General features: G+C 42.3%; 1 protein-coding gene across 2 annotated transcripts in view; it reads right to left on the bottom strand.

Annotated features, from left to right (window-relative positions):
- The window catches only part of LOC141013626 (protein phosphatase 3 catalytic subunit alpha-like), a 34,672-nt gene extending 25,962 nt beyond the window's left edge, over positions 1–8,710 (bottom strand). For both annotated transcript variants that reach the window (XM_073487411.1, XM_073487412.1), the window contains exons 1-4: positions 8,668–8,710; positions 5,151–5,275; positions 3,449–3,560; positions 166–311 (exon numbers count right to left, since the gene is read on the bottom strand). In XM_073487411.1, coding sequence (XP_073343512.1) covers positions 166–311; positions 3,449–3,560; positions 5,151–5,275; positions 8,668–8,695 — 411 coding nt within the window. In that variant the 5' untranslated portion in view covers positions 8,696–8,710. The remainder of the gene's footprint in view (positions 1–165; positions 312–3,448; positions 3,561–5,150; positions 5,276–8,667) is intronic.
- Positions 8,711–17,484: the final 8,774 nt, after the last annotated feature.

Below are 17,484 nucleotides of genomic sequence, written 5' to 3'. Positions count from 1 at the left end.
ATTGAATGATACATTTTATTTGGATGATATGTTTTACTGTATATGAAAATATATATGAGAAAGATTAGGGTTCTTAATTTCGACCAAACATGTAGGTACTGTGTTTTTCTTTGTAGGGTGTTAGTGTTAGCACAAAATCATATATGTGTGAGTCTCTTGTTGTACCTTCTTGATGTCGTCCAGCGTGTGGATCTCTGGTGAAAGCCCCCCATGCACACACAGGAACTGCTGGTTCATCAGGGCTGCTAGGGGCAGGCAATCAAACGCCTCCATGCAGGAGTCATACACCTGCTCCGAGTACTTGATCTTACCTGGAGGTGGTTGGAGGAATGAAAAGATATTTCAAGACCTGAGACAAAGAAGCATCTGAGTGTGTTTTGACATGCTTTGAACAGCCACCATCGCTGCAGACGTACAGTCAGTCCCTGTCACTTGGAGTGTTACATATCGAAAGCAAGGAACAAACATGGAGCTTTTACATGGACAGATCTGAGGAACTCAGTCATCTGAAGGCTTCAAACAGACTTGCACGGTTCCCTTAAAAACATAATTTAGCTCACTCGGGTATAAAGGCAGTTACATGAAGGATTTTCACATAACATGTTGTTAATTTATGCATCCATCTCTTCTCTGGCACTCCCGTATGACCTGTTTCTCTCCTCTCTGATGATTTAGAAATGCCACTTCCGGGAGACGAAGTGCACACTGGTGAAAAAATGCTCCGTATGACTGTACATAGCATTTTATTACAGAAAATATATGGATGCAAAGACTCCAGTTCTGTTTCCAGTGAACAAAATCTGACCCAAATATAAGCAGGAAGCAGCGTAGAGGAGTAACTGTGAGGCTGAATTTTTTTGTTTTTTGAAAAACTCCTTTGATTTGGCAGCGATATCAATAAAGACATCCAACAAGCAGCATCTTTAAAGTACATTTCACACATGGGCGTCACGATACATCTGACACAAACCAATATCACAGGATTAAAATAGCTGAAAGGAGATCGGAGGAGAGAGATAGAAGAGGAAGAAAGAAGAGAGGGAAGCGTGGACGAGAGTGAGCAGGGAGGACTGAAAAGGAGAATGATAATTTTATAAAGAGAGAAGGAGAGAGATTGATGGGAGGAGACAGGAGAGGGAGGAGAGGTTAAGAGCGGTAAGAGGAAGAGAGGAAGGAGAGGAGACGACAACGGAGGAGGAGAAGGGAGAGTGTGAGGACATGAGAACAACATGTACACAAATCAAAGCCAGTACTGTGGAGTACCAGCGTACAGTAGTCAGCACTATGTGTGTGTGACAGCAAGGAGTGTGTTTGTCAACCTCTCCATCTGCCTTGTGTAGAGCAAGAGCTCATTATTGCTAGTCCACCAGTTTTCAGCTCTTTCCACACATAGACGCTTAAACATTTATGAAGACTCTCTTGCACACGCATGCAGTCATAGTACATGCACTTGCACACCCTCGTGATACACACACACACACACTAGCACACACGCAGCAGATGGTAATTGAGGGCGACCACTATTCGCCACAAGCACCAGGGGAAATTAGCTTCCTTGTCCCTTGGCCAATCAGACACTGAGGAGTAAGTCCCTGAGCCAATCATTTAGGGCCAAATTAATTTGCTGCTAATCACCCACTCTCGGACAGGACACAAGGAGAGTCAGAGAGACAGAGAGAGAGATACTGGGGGAGGGAGGGAGAGATGGAGGATAGATGGAGATAGAGAGGAAGAGGAAGAGGGAGAGAAGGAAGAGAGGAGGGAGGGATGGGAGTGTGGGAAAGGATGGAAGATACAACCTGGAAGGATAGACGGGGGAGGAAGCTTGAGGGGGAGGAAGAGATGAGAAGCGATTCTACAGAAAATACATAACTTTATAGCCGGAGTGATCATTTGATGTGTTGATTTATTGAACAGCAGAAAATTAATTTGTAACATATGACTTCCCCCGAGCAGCGAATTGTCCAATCCTAGCCTAGCAACTGTAACTAGGCATGGCAGACCTGAAAAAGCTTTGAATTTCTCCACAAGTTGAAGTGTTACACATGGGGTTGTAGTAAGAGTGATGCTCAGTAAATAAAGAATTCAGAGGTTGTTTTAGGTTTTTAAAAAACAAAAATACAAGAGCAGAAGTGTAAAGAATGGTCTGGACAGAGCATTTGTCTGCTCTAAGGCAAACTGCAAACATTAGCATGTCAGGCTAACTAGCTTACTAGTAGGGTTGGGACACCCTACAACATATAATATTTAAAATTCTGTTGTTTATCAAACTGGGCCTACAATAACCTTACGGGCCTATACAGTAGTGCCATTTATAAACATGTTGGCAGCAGATGTAGCAAGACTAATGTTGGGCGCGTTACACATTAACATTAAATATGTTGATTTAATGTTAATGTGTAATGTCTGAATCTGTTGGCATTAACCAAACTTTACCACCTCCAAGTCAAACTGATCCCAGCTGCTTTGTACCCTCTTCTTCTTGCCTGTATTGCTTTCCACTCTTTTAATGAATATTGTGGATACATCCAAACTTATGTAGTATTGATATCAAACGCAAAAATAGTCATCATTACAGATGAGTCCTCCTTCTACTGTTCGTTCTATCCAGGCAGCTCCCCCTCGCCTAAACCACACAGAGTATTACCGGTAGGTGACAACGCATCTGATGTGTACATTTGTGAAAAGGGCAACTGTGGACAAAGCCTGTCCTGGACGCTGCTATATCAGAGTGTAGGCTAACGTTAACATTATAGTCATTCTGTCATGCTCAGCTGGATTTAGGGAGGCTTACACTCCAGCAACCCCAAACCAAAATCACCATCTGAAATTGCATTAAATTCGTCAAACACATCAGTAAGTCCTCATCCTAGAAGCCTGTGTTCTATATTTCAAGTGAAACATACTGTCGAGAAATACAAGCAGTCATGCATCAATCCAACCTCTGTCTCGCTTGTCCATTTACGTAAGCTGAGCAGCCAAACAGGGTTATTAGCATGAAATAACAGTCTGAGTCTTTATCATTCTCACAGGGCTAATTAGCTCTACACTGCAAAACAAGAGAGACCAATGCTGTTTCTTTATTTCCATGCCTTCTAAAAGGATCATCAACTGGTGAAATGTACTTTTGGATTATTTGTGTGTAAGACCACATTAATTAATTTAGCTAGCTTGCCAAAATACAGCTGATAAAGCTAGCAACAGTTGTCACACGCAAAATCAACAGTCACATACTAGAAATGAGAAGCCTTAGTTTATATACCTGTGTCTGATTATCAAGGGGCTACATTATCATAGCAAAAAGGCCATACTTTCTCCAATGTGATTACTTTTTTGTTGCTTAAAAAAAAATCAATTCATCAAAAGAAGATAACTGGAGACTGAGAGGTATTTAAAACAAGAGAAATGGAGTGTATAATATTTAGAGGGAAACACAAGAGTTACTCACATTCTTGTTTGAAGGTGAAATATTCTGTCAGATGTCTACATTCATGGTTTCCCCGTAGAAGAAAGAGCGTCTTTGGGTAGAGGATTTTCAGTGACCACAGGTACAACACACACTAAAGGTTCACCAGGGAAGAGAAAGCATAGAAATTAGTAAGAGATGAGCAGCTCCGCATGAAATCATTAAAACTGCCAAGAAAGTGTTGTGCACATTTATAATGCATTATGGTAAGTAGTTGCATCACAAATACTATTTTGTAACAAATTATGCTAATCACACGTTAACTGTATACTGTAATTCTGGAAATATATATATATATAAAGCTATAAAGGTAAGCAGATTTTTGTTTTTTAATCTTTGGATGGAGCAAGGCTAGCTGTTTCCACCTACTTCCAGCCTTTATGCTAAGCTAAGCTGATGGAAAACCTACAACCTGTCAATTGTATGCTCCCATTTATGTATGGAATAATGAACTGATAATGTGTTATCATCAGCTTTGTTAATTAGTAAGATTTAAAGGTGTTTTTTTTTATTTCGGATGAAGCTAAGCTAGCTGCCTTCACCAGTCTTTCTGCTAAGTTAAACTAACCGTCTCCTTCATATTCAACAGACACGAGAACAAATACTGGTATTCCCCACAATGTCAACTATTCCTGTAAACCACACACCACAGTGAAAACAGCTTTTACTTTAGCACATCATTGCCACTGAGTAATTGTATGAGGCTTAGCTGGAGTGATTTCACTTTCAGTTTCCCTCATTAAATCCAAACTGGAAATGCAAAGTGAGACAGAGAATCATGACGGAGCCGTTACTGGGATTTCCTTCTCTGAATGAACCATCCACTGCCAAAATTAATTGAGCAGAAGCGAATTGATCCTTTCCCCCATCTAGAGATAGAGAATAAACAGGATTTTGACAAGAAGGAGCATGCAGATTAAGTTCAAATGAACAGGAAACAGCTGTCTGACATCTTTTAGAAGATCAAAATCATCCAACATGTTTATGTTATCATCTTGTTAACCCCACAAATGGCTCAGAGGGTGTTTTCTCACCTTCACACAGTATCATCCCAGCTCCACATTATGTCCCCTGTCTATGTGCCCTTGAAGTGTGTTAGGAAGGTGGCCTAAATATTGCTCCCTCCCCTCCAAACTCACTCTGTGTCAAATGATATGTCCCTTATGCCACAGTGACCAAGTAGCTCAACAAGCAAAGACATTCACCTTGCGCTCAGGTCATTATGGATTCAAGTCACACTCCTTATCTGCGGTGCATTTCTATGACACAGAGTCATCACAAAAATACCTGATTGCACTCAGGTCTATTTTAAAGAACCAAATGACCAAACAGCCCTCTGGATATACTATCTCCACTTTTACATTTCAGTAAGCAGCGTATTATACTCTTGTTAGTAATTACCGACCTTGACTCATCCGCAAATTTTAATTTCCTCGGTATGAGTGCATTTTCAGGCACACACTGTGATGTGTAAGTGCTAATCTCAAGTAACGATTGTACTATTATGCATTTAATACAGCAGAGTGTTGTAACTGTACACCTCTGTAGTGAAATAAACCTCGCTCCTGGAAAGTGTAGACCTCAGGGCAATATGCACTAAACTGGATACTGTATACACAGAATGCAGTGGAAATTTTGTAGCGATATGCCAAAGTGAAGTATGTGGTAAAGTGCCCATCCTCACCTCGATACTGAAGTAGCCCCTGTCCACATAGTCCCCTAGGAAGAGGTAGCGTGTGTTGGCAGGAGAACCTCCCACTTCAAACAGCTTCATCAGGTCGAAGAACTGGCCGTGGATATCTCCACACACTGTGGAATCAGCACACGGCAGCGTTAGGATCATAAAGACCATAGTGTGCACCTGCCACATGTTAAGTTGCCACAATTCAATTGAAAGACGTGGGACCGTCCATGCTTCAGTGGCTCCATATGGTCTGATTTGCATCTGCAGAGGTATGTCTGTTGATCTAGAAACATCTCTCATCTGCAAGACAAAATCCTCCTGACACCATCTATTGCAATCATTTTGAGATCTCTGTTTAAACAAACCAGGGGTCCGTAAAATATCCTCTCACATTTTAGTGTCTACATCAATAGGCCTGTCTTTGCTTGTACACTATTTTCACCTAAAACACTACTACTTGTACCATCAGACTACAGAGCAGCTTGTTTCCTCAGGCTGTGAGACTCTTTAACTCATCCTCCGCACGGCGTCATAAAAAATAGTTTTTCTCGTGTTGCAGCGAGGAAATGCGGCCTGCATTTCGTGGCAAAACCCTGTGTTGTAGGAGGACCAATAAATGAACCTTGAACCCTAGTGTCATGGTTGTTTTGGTTAGTCATTTCCTGTTTTACTTATAGATTATATCCTCATGTGTCTCATGACGTTCCACTTCCTGTCTTTGTTTTTTTCCCACCCTTTTTTCTGTGTACATCTGTGTTTCATTAGTCTATTAGCCCTTGTGTACTGACGCTTGTGTTTTTTACTTTCTCGTCTCCAAATCAGTTCCCCAGTCCTGTTTCCTCCTTGTGTTTTACCTGCATTGCCTCTACTGCTTTGCCTGTGTGCCTCACGTCATCCTGGTTTGTACTTTGTTTAGTTTTGCTCTTGCATTTTGTTCCCAGCCCTTTTGTTTTTTGTTGCCTGCCTTTGTTATTTGGAAAACAATTTCAGTTCATTAAAGCTTGCTTTTTGTCACGTCTTCCTGCCTGCCTCTGCGTCTGCACTTGGGTCGTCACCGTTTTGCAACATTAACACTTAGTTGATTAGATGTTGAACAATAATTGAAATTTGTTCTAGTCATGATGTATAAACTTACCTTCGTCACTAGCTTCACATTTACAACAATCAGACTTTTGACCTCTGGGCACATTTCAACACCTGCATCTCCAAAAGATTTGTTTCAATTCACATTCAAGCATTTTGGATCTAATTTAGACTAGGCTTCACATACTGAACACTTCATATTTCAAAAGTCTTCAAGGCTGTCTGCCTATATGATGTGCCAGCATACATCTTCCCGTCCGCCTCGCTCTCCATCTGTCTGTCCTCTCCTTTCACTTTTACTTGATGTCACAGGTCCCCTGTGCAGCCATTTTTACGATGGCCATTTTAGCATCTGCCTGGCCCGCTACGCTTGTCTGTCTCTCCATCTGCTTGCCACGTTAATGTCTGGTTTCTGCATCTACTCCTAAGCATTTGCTTTAATTTGAACTGGGAATTGGGAATCCAAGATGGCATGAGTGAAATTGAGCCGTACCTGTCTGCCTCCTCAGACCTGCCTCAGTATTTTCCCAGAAGTCTTCATGTGACACCCTAAAAGCCTGTCAGTTCACATTTCACCCATCTACCTGCCTGTCTGTTCACTGGTCACTCTCTCTCAGAACATTTCCAGAGAGACTCTGTCAAAGTGCTAAACTGCTCAGAATATCTCTTTAACATTACATTTGCTTGAAGCCCTACCTGCGAGGACCTGCGCTTTTTTTTCTGTAGTTTTATCTCTGAAATCTATAAGCTATTTCCAATCATAGCTAACGTTCAAGTGGGTGTTTTGAGGTCAAAATCTGAAGAAGTGGAGAAACTTGGAAACAGGGATCAATATGTTTCTCATTGGGAACAAGCAGGTTTGAGAACCTCAGCACTAAGCTGCTTATGATCGACTGTCTCTCCATCTGCCTGTCTATCTGTCCTCGTCCCCGGGGATCTGTACCTGTGAAAGCCGAGCGATGTTCCCACACTGCGTGGGTCCAACAGCCCACACAGAATTATCTCACCGCTTGCATTTGCATAAACATACGCACACACACAACCATATGCATAGGAGCACAGGTACATTAACCAAGCAGTGTCAATAGGTTGAGAGCGTCTGAGTCTGCCTGCCTGCTTGTCTGTCTTCTGTGTCATCGTCTCAAAAACTTGTTTTCCATTTTGTTCTTCATCGATCTCAATCTCCCCCTCCTCCTCCCTCTGACATTCTCCTCGCTTCATACCATTTCCCTGGCAAGCGAATACATGCAGATATTACCAATGCTTACGCCCGCTATTGTGAGGTGCATAAGTGCCAATTGGTTCTCTCAGTGAAGTGCGACTGAACAACAGTTCACATTAACAGGGTGGCAGATACGTAGCAGATTAATGAATCGATGAATGGAATCTGATTAATACATAATTACTGATCTTTCTGCCTTTGCTCCACAGCTGCATTCTTCTGTCTCTCTATCTCTGGCCCCAGTGGGACCTTTGCAGCCGTTTTTAAAGGAATAGTTTGACATTTAGAGAAAAACACTTTCTTGCCAAGGGTTGGACGAGAAGATCGGTACCACTCTCCTATTTTTATATCAAGTATAATGCTGGAGCTAGCAGCCGATTAGCCTAGCTTAGCATAAAGTACGGAAACAGGCTGAAACAGCTAGCCTTACTCTGTCTGTCTATCTGTCATCCAGCACTGACAGATAGACAGCAACTCATTTAATACCATGTTATACTTAGTTTGTTTAATCCGTCCAAAAACTGTACTATTTCTTGGCCAGGAGTAGTTGCCAGGCAACCAGAAGAGACTCCAGGAAGTTAGCACTCCTGGCTAACAAATGGTCGAGCACACAGCCCCCCGTAAAAATGGGGGTGCTTTAAACTAAAGCTGTACGGAATGAACAAACAAGCTATTACACCCTGAATACTGAGCTAGATGTTTCCCCGTTTCCAGTCTTTATGCTAAGCTTGGCTACCTGCTGGTTTTATGTCTAGTGTCATATGTTCCTAAAGACAAGACAGCAGTGTCAAAGTATTTACATTAATCTTGACAAAAAAGCTAATATATTCCTGAAAATGTCAAACTATTCCTTTAAATGATATCAGGTTTAGCTTCTAACAGCACAGTTAAGCCTGATTCATGGTAGTGCACTTGCCACTTCTGATGAGTTTGCTCAACAGAAATGACGTATTTTGGACACAAAAAAGTGTCGGTCTGCACTCTCTTTTAATGTTGCGCATCTGCAAAATTTTGTAATGTCGGGAAACGTGATTGGGTACTTTAGCAGCTGGAGGATAGAGTCTGGATTAGCATGGACTTGACCAAAGCCTTTTGCCGAAACATAAATTAAAAAAAGCCGTCCAGCTCTTTAAATTCTGTTGAGAAAAATTAATTAATTGTTCCCTACATCACAGACTAATTCACAGTCCGTTCTTTATCACAATACCGTACCCGTGACTGGCGCCTCAATATCCAACATAGTGCGCTCCTGGCGCAGGATGGCGGCGCCCTCATCGATAATGCGCAGGGCCACGGCCTCCTCCAGCCGGCCCTCCTTGGTGAGGTGAGCTTTGAGCAGGTCCACCCTCGGCCGGCCTTCGGCGTCAAACACCTCCTTCATGGTCAGCCGGTGGGCCAGGGGGAAGGGGACCGCTGGAGAGGGAGGTTGGGAGTGGTGGAAGGGATGGTGTAGTGATAGATGGAGGCAGAGGAGAATCCAAGATGGAGGAAAGAGATATCATTTGAGAGAAGAGAAGAAGGGAAGGAGTTTGAAGGAATGTATGGATGTATGGATGAGGGTGAGTTAGATTATGGAGGGGATGAGAAAAGTTGAAGAAAAGAGAAGAACATTTATTATAATGCAGAACATGATTTATTGAGATTTCCTGTATTCTTCAACAAGCTTGGCCACAAACATCAGAAACCCTCAGTCCTCACCATTATCCCGATCACACCCCTGCTACAGGCTTTACTGTGCGTGTGTGTGTGTGTTTGTGTGTGTGTGTGTTATGGAGGCCTAGGTGGGTTGTATTAAAGCTGGGGCTGCCACAGTTATCAGGGCTGCCTAACTCTGTTCTGCAGTAATGTCTCTCTGCCTCTCTGCCTCTGTTCTGCAGTAATGTCTTTCTTACATAATGAAGGCCCCCAGGGCGCTGCTGGAGAGGGGGGTTGACTGACGACGGGGGTGATACAGCAAGAGCGCACAGCTGCACGTGAGGAGTCACATACACACTTACAAAGGCACACTCGACAAAGCGCAGACACACACACACACACAGATGAGCGGTCTTTACAAACAGGCACAAACTCAGTGGCAAGAAACAAAAGGCAGAGGCGCAGGGGCGCATGCGTAGATCATGTATGGCACAATGGTGTTAACACGCATGATTGCATATGTGTGTGTGAGCCTACAGTGGTACACACACACATACAAGCTCATAAAAGGTATTGTTATGCAGGATCCACAGAGCCTGTTGGAGCCCCACCAGTGCTAACACAGATAATGGCCTAGATCACAAACTAAAAACTAGGCCTGGCTCTCCCTCTCTCTCCCTCTACACACACACACACACACATACACACACTTCCACTCTCTGTCACTTTGTCTCTGTTTTGCACTCTCTCCTCTTGCCCCTTCTCCTTTTTATTTATTTATTTTTTTTAATTTTTCACTTTCTCTTTCTCTCTGGCTGATTTCTCTCCGTGTCGCTGTAACGGGCCACAGTCTCTTCAGTGAGCAATCACACTGATGTCCATCATTACACTTTAACGCGATGCTCACATTTTATTCTTTTCCAATAAAGGAAGCACATGAAACCACACAGCACCGTTTTATGTAATCACCACTGAAACATCAGCAACATTTAGCCAGCGTTGCTAAATGAACCAGGGAGGGCATGAAAAACGTAGTAAAAATTGGTTACAATCAACCTAAACCAACACTTGATGTGTGATTAAGAGGATTTTACTCAAAATTTCAAATATGTCCGAAGGTGAAAATTGCTTCTGACAAATCATACAGTCACAGTTGCTCTTGGTATTCTCGGACTAAAGGACTATCTAGTCATTTGGATGTAAAAAAGGGGGAAACATATTAACCTTTTTGTCCTGGATCACACTAAATATGCCAATGAGCACTTTAACCATGTTGGCAAACCAGAACATCCCAGAAAACCTTAAACAAAACAGATCTCAGGGTACACTAAGCACAGAGATAATGGCACCTAAGGGCTCTATAGGTTTGCCCCGACCACACAACACATTTTCACGCACCTTAAGAGTGAATACAACACGCATGAGCACCCTGAGACAACCCAGACCACCACGAGCAGCCCACAAGCTGCTGAAGACTCTGTTTCCCCTCAATCGACATCTACATGTAAAAACCAGTTTTGCCTTTCAGGTTGGGACTGATTGATATTTTAAAAGCTTTGTGCGCCCTCAGGTTGTCAGAGAACATAAGCCAGAGAGAGAATTACTCATGCATGTTGGCATGTGTGACTTCATATTTATTTATAAAAGGAACCAACAGGGCTCAGTCAGTGTTTGTCTAAACCTCCTCCTTCAATCTACTGTAATGTACTGTCTTGTACAACTGTGCTGCACCACACTGTGCTGTACAAACTGTAACTGCTGGTACCAGTCACAAAAAGATGCATGCACTGCGAGAAAGGCTACAGTGCTCTTTTGAAGCTTGCACACATACATGAACTCAATGTGTGTATGTATATTTCTGGTTTGAGGTAAAGCTGAGGCCTCCAGTGTGTGTGTGAGAGAGAGAGAGAGAGAGAGAGAGAGTGAGAGAGAGAGAGAGAGAGGGAAGGAGTGTGAAACTCGTAAATTGTGTGAGCAGTGTGAAAGTAGGGCAGGTATGAGAGAGTGGAGAGCAGCAGAGACACAGAGCTTGGGGAAGGAACTATACTTGGGAAAACTATACTTGGCAGTTAGGGAATGGAGAGAGGAGAGGTTCAGCACCAACACAGTCAAACCAAGGAGGTGTTTTGTACTCGACGACTGACCATCTGATGAGCGCACAATTCTAGAGGGAACACTAGTGGATTTCAGACCAACTTAAAGGGTTCGAGCACACTTGGAAAAGCTGCAGAGTGAAAGCTGTCCGGGGTTTCAAGCTGTAAATTATGAAGAAAACCTCATCTGAATTTAGTATTTAAATTCTGATAAGAATTTATGAAGCATGTTGGTAGAGCTTCTTTTTCCCAAAAGCTATTTTGTTTAGCAAAAATATGGTTCTCACTTGTAATAATAAAAGCATTGTGCATCAAAATTCGTAGGCCTGGAGCACAACATTAATGCAGAAAACCACATTTACATTTATTATAGCATTGCATTTATATTATATGGTATGTGCATTCAGTTAAACAACTGGTCATCACACGCTAACCAGTTTGTGAGTCATTTGGAAGACCTGGGTAACGTATTTGTACGTATGTCAAATCAGATTAGGTTTTTCAAAAAAGAATATTTGCTAATCAGCACTAAATACAAAGTACAGCTGAAGGGAATATTATTAGTTTTGCAGGTATTTGGACACCAACCAAAGTATTTTAGTAATTTTGATTTGAATTTAGCCACATCTTTCTCTACAGTTTGTGTCTGTGTCCAATTTCTTTCAAGAAAAGTCACTAAACTTTCAATTACATATTGATGCCGTCATTGTGCAGTCAACTGATACAGCAAGGAAGAGGTCACTTTAAGTCATATATAAGGGATTTAAAACCTTTAGGACACTGTAGGGGGGAGGGAGAATATCTAACTAACTATTTATGTATTCACAAGCTAGAGATCACCCTTACAGAGAGATCCAGAGAAAATATAACAAACAAACTATTAACATATCTACAAGCTCCTATACAGAGAAAATTTCAAAGCAAGAAACTAACCATAGAAACTAACTCCAACTGAACTCCAACTCCTGCGGTTGGCGGCGTCCTCCTGCCTGCCCCACACCTACTAACGGCCTGCACATGGGAAGGAAGGAGTGGGAGAGACCCCAGCGCTGTGGCAGATGAGCAATGGACTGCTCTCTCTCTCTGTTTACTCTGAGCAGCATGCATGGGAATGAATTACAATATAATATATATGAATATATTTCCCACCTTTTCCCTGATGGTCCGAATGAGATGCTAAATATGTCGCTAGTCGCGTTTTACAATAAAGTTTGCTAAGAGGGTCTAAAAAGTTGCTAAATCTAGCGTCAAAGTCACCAAGTTGCCAACCAATATTGGCTGTGACAGTGCTGGAGAAAGGTCTGGCTCAACCAAGTATCATTCTGGTATAGGGGAAAATTCTGTTTGTATTTCTTTAAACCAATCACAATCATCTTTGGCAGTTCAAAACCCAGGATGCAGTAACAGTGCCCTGCAAAACACTGTCGGGGGAACTTTGTTTGGTGGAAGATTTGCACATAAGAAAGCGAGTCCTGATATTAAAATAGCGAAATTCCTGCAAAAGAAAAGTTAACAACAGCTAGCTTGTTTACATTCACTGTTGGTGACCAAGGTTAGGGTAACTTGCCATTTTTCGCTTGTTGCTAGCCTTGAGGATGTTGGTATTGATTTCCGTAGCAATGGGGGATTTTGAAAATGCTGATAGGCGGAGAGTGGAGGAGGAGATTAATGCTGATGGAAATAGATGGTCATTGGCAGGCTTGTACATAGTCCACATCCAGTGAGTCAGACTGTGGCTGTAGAGGAAATGTCAGCCAATTACCAAATTCACTGGGATTCATCCTCTGGGTACCATGGATATCTATACTGGATATCAAGGCAATCAACCCAATAGTCAAACATTTCAGTCTGGAAGTGTACCAGCCAACAGATTGGAATTGCCTCACTAAAGCCACGCTGCTGCAACGGCTAAAAATCCATTATTACAAAGGCACAGACACTGCACATAAATGGGATCCTTTTGTTTCCCTTCTGTGTTAATGGAGCTTTTGTATCCTGCTGGTTTCTGTATAAAAAAAACTCTGTGATTAAGCAATTATGTAAAGGACTTCATTGATAAGTCAATTTAGAACAAGTCGAGCACGAGAAAGTGAGAAAGGGAAATGTGTTTTTTCTAAACAAACAAACTTCAAAGAGCGGAAGCAAATTAAAAGGGTTTTAAACATTCGTTTTTCATTATCTACAATTTTATCACAAAGGATGTCTATTTGAATTTTAGAAACTGAATTGGACGTGTCATAACCTGCTTGGTCCCTGTATACACAAACGATCGTGGCTTTATCACTTTTAAAAGAAGATGAATATCGTTTTTGAGCTTGTGCAGAGCAAATTGCACCCACTGACGGCTCAATGCACTCAGTAGCTTCAAGTGGTCTCGTGCGACCAGTCTACATGCAGTTGTTGTGCGAGACCGGAGATCTATCACAAGTTTAGTTTCTTGGTGCACGAGCAATGACGCATGAAAACAAGCAGCAGGGGTTTACTGTTTATCTTTGCAACACCTCATCCACCAAGCCTGGTCCTTTGGATTAGTTTTCATCACTTACAGTACGGGGATCAGCTAGTCTCTGGTATTATGATGTAACAGAGAAATGTATCATTGTCAGAAGTAGTTTTCAAATACCTTATCCTGTTCTGTAGTGTTGTTGTTTGGTTTGGTAAAGTTTGTAATGCTTTCAAATTCACCAATGGAACTTTTTCTTAGCTTGTTCCGTTACTCGTGTCTGGTCTTCCTCTTCCACAGAGAACCTTTACAACACAATTTCATGTCACATTCAGGCTTGTCAGTAACGTATTGTCCTCCTGTCACTGAGACACCACTGAAGAGCTGTTAACAATAACAGTTTGGCCTCAAAAACACCATCAGGTACTTATGGAGCAACTTGTCCTGCTAGCTTGATGCACACTCTCAAGCTAGCACTAACACAAAGGCCACAGTTTTAGCTAATTCTGCAAGCTGAAGGTATTGCAGTCCTCTGCAATGAAAACTGCATGAAACTTGTCATGAGGTGTCATCCTGTTTATATATATATATATATATATATATATATATATATATATATATAGATATATACATATACATATATAGCAGATTTTCCATGACAGTTCAAAGGATGCAACTTCATGTACGCTCTCGAGTGCCTCATTAGCTCCACTAACAGAGAGCGACAGCAGCTGTCATTAGTTTAGTCTGCTAGGGACTTTAAGCAGTGATGGTGGAGGGACAACTATAGGGTCCAAACACTCCAACGGATTGATGTTCACTAAGCAACACTTAAGTCTTACAACGGCTACTTCTGTACCAACAGTCTACTAGGTGTTTTCACCTAGTAGACTGTTGGGCTACAACATCAGGAAGTGTCAAGATAATATTGCACATACGCAGTTTGGAGCCGTAGCCGTCCCCTCAACTGTCACTGTTTAAAGCCCCTATTAAGTAACGACTGGCTTCGAGCACAACACAGAAGTTTCACAGAGCCCCTTTAATTCAAACTTAAAATCAACAAAGCCAAGCTAACTGCTAATGATTAAGAGGCTACTTAGGTTCAACTATGACAATCCATGTTTAGTATGAATTTACTGGTGGGGTTTGGCTTCAGAAGATCTTGCTAAAGTACTGTGGTTGAAAATTAGCTGCATGGCTATCACTGTTTAACTTACAGAAATGTTCATTAATGTGTGTGTGCCTTATACATACATGAAATAAATTAAATACTGGAAAAACAGTGACAAAATACTGTCAGAATGAGTTCCACATCATTTATCTAAACAGTGTCAAGATGGGGTTAGCTTGACATAATGCAAGCTCAGAACTTAAATGCCACACTTCTCGAGCAGAGTGATGGTGGATAGTATTTCTCTCAAAGGCATTTTTTAGCACTTTGCGATGCTGCCAAGTGTTTCAACCTTGTGAGGGAACTGTTCTTTCTGACAGTACAGTCTAAGCTGTCCCTTGTCTGAGAGCAGATGACGAACACGGTGAACTGCACTTTCTGAAGTGTGGGTAAGCGGAGTGAAAAAAAAATAATAATAAAGTAGTTCATCCAGAATTGTCCTTTCCACTGAAGCAACCAATCACATGAAGCATGGTGTGCATGTGAGGTGAGCTTGACCAAAGGGGGTGTAAGATGAGCAAAGAGGTGAAGCATTTTTAGCTCCTGCCTAATGTTCTTTGCACTGCTTTTGTCTTCTGGCCCACTCTCCATCGCTTAACTCCCCGGTGTGGAATTTATTAAGCGCCAAAGCTGCCAGCTCAGCCAAAAATCTCCACATCACAGCGCAGTGAGGGGGGGAGCCTGAGAAAAAAATCTATGACATGGCTTTCAACCAAATCTCCTAAATTTGTTTGGGCTGGCCTAATAGCCTAACTGGAGCAGAATCTGATCAGAATCATCTTGTTATTGTGCGCATCCTCCCTAATGGCTAAAGTTAATTATGGGGATATTTCATCATTTTTAATAACACAGGGACACCATTCACATTGCTGCTGCAGGATGGAGGAAGTGACAGCAAGCGAGAACAGACAGATTGCCAAAATGACTGTAGAAGTCACCCGTGATCCATCTGTCCTCATTTGTGTCTGTCCTCCAAATGTTGAGAAATATGACTAAATAGGTATAAAACAGCACAAATGTGTGCTCCTTAATCAACCGATCATCAGGTCATTTAACGGAAAAGGAAATCATCTTTGGTGCTGAGGGATATATTAAACAATGACGCACATGATGCATAAAAAGTAATTACAGCAGCACATACAGTATGGGCCTTTATGTGCTACGTGCAGCCTGTGAATCAATTCATTACAGTGCAATACTGTGCCTGCCCAGACTGTATCTGTCTGGTGTTCATCCAATGACATCGACCAGAACTGATGGCATGCCTGTGTGTGTGTGTGTTTGTATGTTAGATGTGTTGCCCTCTACAGGACCTCATTTAAAGTGATCACACACGCACATCTCCGAAGATCAGTTCATCCCGCTGCCTGTCTCTGCATGAATAAATGAAGGGGGGAGAAACTGAGGGATGAAAGAATGAGAACAGCGAACAGGAAGAGAGAGAGGGAGAGGAAAAAATTGGGGTGTATGAGAGCGAAGAGATACGACTGTTCACATGCATATTGTGTGCACGTGTGCGTGTCTGTGTGTGTGTGTGTGTCTGTGTTTATCTACCATCTTTGACCCAGATCAGCTAACATAGATCCACGAGTCTTTGAAGGTGGTGGTGGGGGGACAACTAAAGATGTGTTTGAAGTCATTCAATTAATGCACACTACACACATGAAGGACCATCTGTGTACACACACACACACACACACACACACACACACACACACACACACACACGAACAGAAACAACGGCCCATCCCCTAACAGCCTGTCCTCATTAGACAATCCCTCTCTCTCTCTCTCTCTCTCTGGAGTACCTTCTCTATAAATAGCCCTTGCCCTGCCACCCTCCTCACAGGGCACACACACAGAGACCTGTCAAGGTGGGACCCCTGGCTCACAAGGATAACACCCAAATCCAACACACACGCCCATACTCACAGACACACACACACACAGACACACACACACACACACTCAGCTCACACAAGGCTCTGAGGGAACCGTGAGGGAATGGGACAGCATGTTACACTAAAAGGAAATATGCCCAGTGCGCCTCGAGCCTTGCCAGAGGTGATGTGTGTGTGTGTATGTGTGTGTGTATGTGTGTGTATCGTTTGAGCATGCATGAATGCATACATGCATGTGTGCATATTGGATATGGCTCCACTCTTCACATACTCATTGATATGTTTAAAAGGTGACAACTTACAAATGATAAATATCACCTCTACACCTCGAAATGTTACTTCTTAATAGGGACTACTTTCTCAACGTGAGCCAAGGGAGCAAAGGACTTTAACTATGCTAGGTTGCTATTTGAATATATGAAACTATCAAACTGTTTTAGCGCATTGGCACCCTGCCCGATACATGTCATTTGGCAGCCAGATAATCTCTGTGTAGCCCTGTACTGTATTATGCTCACATACATAAGTTATGCTGACTAATCATATGACAGGCAATACCCTTAAAGTGACAAGTGTAGCAACTGGGGCTGGATGGTATGTTGTTTAAGAGATGGAGACGAGCAAAATCAGCAACAGTACTCCACTTCTGTGGCAAACAACAACAAGCAAGACTCAAGAAATAGGTGAAAAATGTTTGTTTTATTCTTTATTTTTTTTCAATTGCCTCTCAGGGCTTCCATAGTACAAGGATCCTGAGTTCCCTGAATTGATTGACTTCTTTCCCAG

This window comes from Pagrus major, chromosome 18 (genome assembly GCF_040436345.1).
Source record: "Pagrus major chromosome 18, Pma_NU_1.0".
In the NCBI taxonomy this organism is placed as follows: Eukaryota; Metazoa; Chordata; class Actinopteri; order Spariformes; family Sparidae; genus Pagrus; species Pagrus major.
Note: the sequence above shows the minus strand (reverse complement) of the source record. Positions and strands in the feature narration are given on the sequence as shown.